At 40.4% G+C, this 8492-nt stretch overlaps 1 protein-coding gene across 1 annotated transcript; it reads right to left on the reverse strand.

The window, feature by feature from the left end:
• Positions 1-507: 507 nt before the first annotated feature.
• Positions 508-6028, reverse strand: LOC117460668 (m-AAA protease-interacting protein 1, mitochondrial). The gene is made up of 5 exons (XM_034102216.1): positions 5879-6028; positions 5476-5547; positions 5125-5251; positions 2828-2972; positions 508-903 (listed from the first exon to the last, which is right to left on the reverse strand). The coding sequence occupies exons 1-5, from the start codon at positions 6026-6028 to the stop codon at positions 819-821; spliced, it is 579 nt and encodes a 192-aa protein (XP_033958107.1). The 3' UTR covers positions 508-818.
• Between the last annotated feature and the right edge of the window lie 2464 nt (positions 6029-8492).

An 8492-nucleotide genomic window follows, 5' to 3' on the forward strand; every position in this document is an offset into this window, starting at 1 on the left:
TGGTGCTGTTTGTCACTTATTAAATACTCTTAACCCAGGGGGAGTTTACATAGTGAAACATAAGATATAGACCAGTTTAACACCCCAATAGTTGTTGTACACTTGCTTAGTTTACCAGTGTAGATCTAAGCTCTCACAAGTTGAATTGTGACTTGTAGTCAAGGCATTACTCCTATGTAAAATAAAGGGTGAATGGTCTGGTGTCGAAAGTGGAGTGGAAAACGTGTTCTCAGTTGTCATGGAGATGGCTCAGTTGTGATCGTGTGACCACATTAAGTATTTAGCTTGAGTCTTGTATAGTAAATGGTCACTTATGTCACATGACCAAAGTCCCAAACTTAATTTAGGTCATGAAGAAACACTATTCACGGAGGAAGGCTGAGCAATATGGAAAACAAAGTGTTACATGGAGCTGGAGTAAGGTTTTTATTTATTTGGCAATACATTCAAAAGCAATTTTTTCAACCAAATGCATTTAAAAGCCCAGGAAAATCATCCATCCCTTCATATACTTATTAAAAACTGCAGCTGATTTATGGAGTTGTATAGAAGTCCAAGGAATATGACCTTTCATTTTTTCTTATTGTGGTAAATCACTTGAGGTGGGCATTAAAGGCATCTGAAGGTCTGAGGACGATGTTCAAGTAGTAAGGTGGACTCATCTGTACAGTTTGGAGGTCTTCAGCTGTCTGAACAGCTTCACTGTTACGGCCCTGGGTCCCGTGATCCTGATTCAGTTCTTCAATCTGCTGCTCGATACATTCAGCCATCACTTCTTCCCTGATAACTGACACATGTCCTTGCCACTTTAATTTACATCACTCCGCCAGTTTCCAGTGCCAATGCCAAATGGTTGTGACCTTCCAGTCAGGATGGGCTCTCTTTGTCAGCTCTCGTTTGAATCTGGAAGTAAAGGGGAAGACATGTTTAACATGATCTCTGACTGGTTAAAATCAGATACTGGAAATTCAGAAGAGCATCCTAAACTCAGTGTCAGTAGTGTAAACGGTACTGAAGTAATACGCAGATTTACACACCTACTCCATTTAGACCAACTGTTTCGAATACCAACATTTTAATAACAGTACAGATTACTAGCACATGGCACTTGTTTACAACTTCTGGACCTCATTTAACATTAACAAAAACATTTATTTTTTATTTTGATATACTTTATTAATCCCTCGTGTGGAAATTGTTTCTCTGCATTTGACCCATCCTAGTGTTCGGAGCAGTGCGCTGCCATTTTGAACGGTGCCTTGCTCAGGGACACCTCGGTAGCACTTGGTCTTGCCGGGACTTGAACTGGTGACCTTCCAGTTGCCAAGCCAAGTCCCTATCGACTTCGCCACCACCGCCAAATGAGGGGGAAATACTACAATTGTTTCAAAATAGTCCCTGAATCATAACAAAGCATACAAACGGCAGGTCTTTAAACCATCTAAGTTTCAACTCAAACTAAGTTCTAGTCTCACCTAGAAACAATGAGGTAAGGATCCTGAAAATAGCTTCCTTATCCTGCCGAACAGTCTGTTTGCTAGCCTTTGGGATAACATTTGAAGTGTAACAGGCTTTCTCAGAGGGGATTTCAAGACCTGAAACAGTAGGAAAGAGAATCTGGCTAACTAGATAGGTGGGCATTAGGCAGAATAGCTACACTCAGTGGTCCAGCAACTAACAGGATTACTGATGGAAATGGAAAGAGGCTTTGACTGAAATTATTTCGCTTTCCTGCTACACTGGCGAATCATATCAGTGGTTCTTTAGACTAGAAGAACAACAACTAAAGTAATGCAGAAACAGAATAGTAAAATGTTCACAAGTTGTTACTTTTTGCCCATGGCTTCATCAAGACATGACTTTTCAGTAAAGAGCCACAATAATGCTTGCATGATAGTTGGCACCTTGAGTGAGAGTAGCAGTGGCACTTTATTGAGTTTATTAAACATCAAGGAGTGTTTTTGTTCTCTCGTTGTATGAGATCCTATTTCCCAATGTCAGACAATGCTCAAGCATGGAAAAAGACAAGACATTGTGACAGGACTTTTGTTTGCTCACATGCGGTATGTGTAGCATTTTGCTGGATATTTAGAATCTAATTTATTCAGTTGGTTGAATAGGAAAAAAAAGAGGGACACAGCTGGTCTGATTTATTATTGTGCTTGTTCGAGATTTACTTTTTTGGAACTCCTTTCCTCAGTTGAGCTTCACAGGCGGCCTGGGTGTCTGTTAATATTTGGACAGTATGCCATGATGCCTCACTGTGAACTTACAGAAGTATTACAGTGAATACAGATAGGATCATAAGATTACCTCTGGCCTGGCTTTTATTTACTTTTCTTCCCATCAGTGCTTCTATTAATATTTTTCTTTCTTTAAAGTGTCTTGGCAGCATTTCTCCAGTCAAATAAATATGTCACTTTCACTTTTTCCCCAAGTGAGGCAATACATATTAGATAAGACTCTCATCCACCCACACATGACACTTTGGAACATTTCTCCAAAATGATCCTTTCTACATACATATGAACAATATTTACTTCGCTACCATCAGCTCTGTGGCTCCGTTACCCACCCAACAAAAACAGACAAGCCATATGGAAGGCTTGCAGGTAACTTTGAGGGCTTGCCAACATATAATCAAGTCTAAGTAAATATTTGTACTTCTTAAGTTGTGAGAGATTTGGCACCCAACATCTGAGCAAATTATTGATCTAAAAGAGTTGGCATGAAATAGATTTGAACATGTCAAAGCTGAATGACAGGAGATTTGATTGCAAGTAATACTTATATGGGCGTCTGTGCAGACGATAAGCTGAGCGCTTACTCATAGACTGCTGTCACTATTCTCTTCTGTGGTTCGCCATCTTCACTAGAGGACACTTTGAAGATCTTTGCACTCTCGGGGTCATCCGGGCCTTCATATGTTGACATGTGCCAAAACCTCATGACGATGAAGCAGTATGTTCTACCTGTAGGAAACAGAGACCAGACAGCAGATCACTTTGCAATACAGATGGTAGGAATCACTTCCCCTTAAAGGCATCAAGTATTTAAAGCAGTATACTTCACGATCACACCTGAAAACTGGCATTTATGTCCACAATTTCGAATCAACCCTCTGATAGTTGTTTATTTTATTTTTTTAAATGAGCAAACTTTAGTAATGCAATCTGAATGGGTGCAAGAAGGTTCATACAAGCATCGTGTGAAACAAAATGGATAACACTGGTGTGAAGCCGACCGTTGAGCGGCCCAGACCAAGCAAGGAGGCAGAGGCAGAACGTCCAAAAATATAACCCGACGTGGGCATTTATCAAAAACATGGGCAAAGTTCACAGCCTCAATCCTGCTGTTCTCCTTGTCCACATCCTGCAGCCACAAGGATCTCACACACACACCCAGCCTTCTCAACAGACAGGGAAACAGAGCCTAAATACACCCACTCTAATCAGCAAAACAAGACACAGGTGAGGGGGGAGGAGACAACACAGGACACCAGGTGCACACCGTCATCAGCCACAGACAACATAAACTGTGCAATCACGCTGATAAAGTGCCATATTACCCGGCCTGAAGCTGTCAGTCCATAAGAGGCTTCTCAATACTCAAATGTCCCCTCCTCGACTCCTCGGTCCTCCGGTAGTGACCCGGAAATGAATTTCAGCGCGCCATTTTGAAGGACGTCTCATTTCTCTAAATGCACACCGAGGATCGAGCGTCGAGGAGGCTCTCTGGAGGAGCTATAACCGAGGATACACTGATGGTTCCTCCACGGCTCCTCCGCGGATGCATTTCCGGGAACGGTGGAGGCGTGACGCACGGCCGGACTTATCTCAGCCAATGACAGCTCTGCATGCAACCCCTGGATATTATTTTAGAACCTGCTCTTTACAGTGATAACAGCTGTGAGGTGCAGAAAGCAGAGCAGTGTGTACAATATATATCACTCAGTATAACAGGCCTACTCTCTTTATTTGCTTTAGTTTAGTAGATATCTACAAACAAAGAGTCGATATTTTTCGAAAACCATTTAGTGCTTCACATAATAAAATACACAATGGCTGTAGCCTGATTATGCTTTAGGAGCTGTAGGTGTGTGTGGTACAGTGTGTAGGTGTGTGTGTGGTACAGTGTGTAGGTGTGTGTGTTGTACAGTGTGTAGGTGTGTGTGTTGTACAGTGCGTAGATGCAGCGGACGGACGGGTCTCAGTTGGTTTGATGTCCTTACTTTTAATACTTGTAAATACAATTTTTGGCCCGTAATTTAAATTCCCCATTTCAGCGACTAGAGAGAGGGGGGGGGGGGGATATATCCAGTCTCTGATTGTGTTACGTTATTATGAGAGTGCTCTCATACTTTAAATTGCATATATTTATATAAATATATTTGTGTGTGTGTCCGCATCTGTAGCCTGTTATTGTCTCATTATACCGCACTCTCAATGAATTCAAAGTAAATATGTGGGGGAACAATGTTCATCTGATGTAACAGAGATTATAAAATATGACAAAACACTCGACAGCTGATGCAGCTGTTGCCACGTAATAATGAACGGACGTCGCTTTAATATGACCGCTCAGAGGAGAGGAGTTCTCATTTCTTTAAACGTCTGCTGCTTCCCCTCCTCTCTCCTCGGTTCCCCTCCTCGGTCCTCCGCTCGCATCTCCTGTGGGCGGGACTAAGTCTCGAGGAGGGGAGCCGAGGAGGGGAGTCGAGGAGGGGACATTTAAGAATTGAGAAGCCTCTATAGTGACGAAGTTCCCTTGTTTGTTTGTAGCCTTTATTTAACCAGGTGTAAGCCCCTTGAGATCAAAAGATCTCTTTTTCAAGGGTGACCTGCAGTTGTCGTCACAACTGGTGAAAACAAATGACAAAAAGAGGTTGAACTGAATAGAGAATGATGCTCCCGGTCTGAAACTTAGATCATGAGTCCATGACACCGGAAAGCATAGACAGTTTTATTACTTTTTGATGAATAGAAATATAGTCTGACTTGGCAGCAGTTCAAGGCCACACTGATGGAATACATATTGCAACTCAGGTGTCCTGAAGTCCCTTTTGTCATTCAGTGTTCTCAACCTGTGTGTGTAACGTAGGAACACAGATCGCACCAAACTCACCATCTTCATCGAAAACCACGGACACGTCTTCCGGGATCATAAATATAATGTCATCCATTGCGATGGCTAGCTTCTGTCTCTGAGCATCAGTGAGAGACTTGCACCTCGCTTTCACATGATCTATTGTCTGAAATGATAATAGATCATTAAAAAAAGAAAAAGAACAATAGGTATGATTAATCCACAAACTTCATTGTTGGACTCTTTGTGATGGATTTTGACCTACATGTATGAAGGCTATATTATTCTATACTGTACTTTCCATTGTACATGGGTTGTTTTTACAACATTATTTGATTATATTTTCAGTTAGTATGTGTGTTCATGTACAGTATGGTGCATCTTTGTTACCTCATTTGACACAATTCCCACTAGCGTGTGGTAGCTGCCCCTGGACATCATGTCGGAGACATGGACCAAAGCCTGGGATGGGTGAGGAGGAACAACAAGGTGATCTATCTGCCTGCATCATTGTCAATGTCATAGTTATTTTAATGCAATCATGTACTGCAGTACTGCAAGTTGAAAGGCTTGTATTTGTCTTTAGCTCGGTTATAGTTGGAAGACAACATATGTCTGCTTGTCAAACTTTTTTTATTTCATTTTTCCTTATCTGCAGATGGAGTTTGTCCAGATGCAATTATAGAGGTTTTAATTTCAATTTCTCAATTTGTATTATTTTATTTAGACCTGAAGAATCAATGTTTATACTGGTGCAGTATTAGGAAGTAGAAGACCTGCCATCAGTAGTTACCTGCTTTACTCCACTTTTGAACTCCTCAGAGTCTACGTCTAAGTCAAATTGCAGATAGATGAGACACATAACAACTTTGCACCGGATCCATGTGATCGGGTCCGGGTTGCCGACCACGGAGACAACGGGGTGACCGGCGGGGCTCCACATTAACTCTTTTTGAACAGGCCAATGGCTAGTGAATGATAACATTCTACCAGCCACACTTATATTACCATTGCTTTGTTGGCTGGTGAGTGAAGCAACTCTACTAGCTACTTGCATATTGTACCTACATTTATATGGTTAATTGTGATGATTGTGTTCACTCTTGTCATGCTATACCACCATTTATCAATCTTTTTTTTTTTTTTTTCAGGACAATGAACATTGATGAACATCATTGTTGTCACATTTCTACTATTGTCCCTTCCCCTTATGTTTAATTGGCCATTAAATATAAAATAAAACACACAACGTATACAATTCAAATGAAAGGAAGCAAAACATGAACATCTGAACAGGATGAAAAGCTTAAAGGAGTAAGCCAAGCATCATGAGAAGAAGGGCATGTAGAAAGCAGGCAATTATTACAAATCAATGTTAAGCCGACAATCAGCACCAACAGTTATTTCCTTCGGGATAGTACAAAAGTTCTTGATTGAAACAAATCTAAATTAGGGGAGGGCAGAAAATGGAAGTATGGAGGCTGAATGTTGAAATGCACATTAGGTATTTCACATTATGCAAGCAAACACAGATATGTTTAGTATGTGGGGGCTGTCAACTCTGACAGGATGACTCATGCTACAACATATGACTAACCAATGACAACAAAGCCATGCAAAACATTTGTAAAGCACATAGACTAACGACATACTCATACCTTACTTTATGTGCACACTTGTTTGCAGTTAAATCAGTTACACAATTCATGTGTAGTCTCTGTTCATTCTGCTGCAGCATAAAATGAAGTCAAACAAAAGCCTTCAAAGGACAATATTTGTTCTGATTAAGTCTTTCTCTCTTTATGATTGAGTACGTCGAAACTTACGAGGAGCATTTTAAAGCAGAAAAGTGCCTTTCCTTTCAGAGTCCACTAGAGGGAGATGCATATCTATTTATCTGTCTTTTGGTCGTGTGTGTCTGTGTATCAAATTAGGAGCCAAGAAAACAAAGTTTAAGCGTGTCTGTGCATTGTTATATTAAAAAAAAGAATATAGGAAAAAAGCAAATTATAGTGTACACACAAGAAACACACAGTCACAGAAGCAGTTTTTCCTAAGGGCGAGCAGTTGCCGCATAGTCTTTGTTTTCTGCGCAGGTTCCCAAAAATGATTGTGCAAAAATGGGAAATGTGATCATCAGACCAAAACATTATTAGTTCCCCGCTGTTCTCGGTGATTACAGGTCAGCGCCGTTCCCTGCGTCGCTCGCTCCCTCGTCAGACACCGGCACGCGGCGCCGCCACCTGAAGTTTTCCCAACAAATGTTATTTATCAATAATTAGCAGCGCAGCATTTGGTTAGTTGAAATTGCGCTCAGACACAGGAACCTTTCCGGGATGTATCATAGTAATTATGTGTGTCAATTGAGAATGCTTTTTACATCTGCGAGTCGAATGGAGTAGAATATTAACGACTTCCACACTGGATCAGATTAAATGTTGGAGCATTTGCAGTAACACACAAATGAATTAGAGTCAGAGTCCAGGATGCTGTTTATTTGCATACACATAATCAATACATTTAACAACGATAGAGAGAGGAGTATACATTAGGGGAAATAATTAAAGAAGCAGGTGATGAGATGAGAGAATATGAGAGAAAAGACAGCTCAAAGAAAATGGATTGATAAAATCTTAACAAAATAAAATATGAAAAAAATAAAAACCACATGTGCCTGACCACATGTGATGAATAATTGACATGGGATCTCTCATGAAATTAGATCACATATAGTCACACGCCAACTATCACAAAAGAGGCGCATCAGTCTTTATTTTTAGAATACAGAAATAAATGAAACAAGCAAGTCAGAAGAATATATGCCTAATGTATAAAACTTGAATCTTGAACCAAACCTAAATGTATACCGCAAATACGACCACCTTTAAAAACAGCATGGCTGCAGCTTCAGGGCTCTGAGGTCATGCCCTCTGTGCTGTATCTGTGTGGACATTTAAACAACCTGAGGAGGAATTGCAGTTTTTATCTCTGATTCTGGTATTCTTTTTCTTAATATGTGACTGTATTCAGGCAAAACTCTTAAATAACTTGTATTTTGATAAAGCAATAATATGATTTCCCCAGATAATATTTAGGTACTGCAGAAATGTTAGTATACCTAGTAGTTCAGTAGTTATCTAGAGATAACATAAACAAAAAAAAATTATAGGTTAAATGGAAGAAAATACTTTCAATTTAGAGATGTCTTGGAAGGTTGGCCTTTGGCTGCCAATGTTATTTCTCCACTTTCTAAAACATATTTCTTAGTGATTTCACACTACAGACTGGGAAGGTTTACCTGCTGCAGACACTGTATCCCTGCTGAGAGTGTCTTATAAATGTGATTCAGTGTCAGGGAGATGGTGTGTGAGCCGGAACCTCACTCCATGTGTCTTTATTGAGCTCTT

Source organism: Pseudochaenichthys georgianus, chromosome 16, assembly GCF_902827115.2.
Source record: "Pseudochaenichthys georgianus chromosome 16, fPseGeo1.2, whole genome shotgun sequence".
Taxonomy (NCBI): Eukaryota; Metazoa; Chordata; class Actinopteri; order Perciformes; family Channichthyidae; genus Pseudochaenichthys; species Pseudochaenichthys georgianus.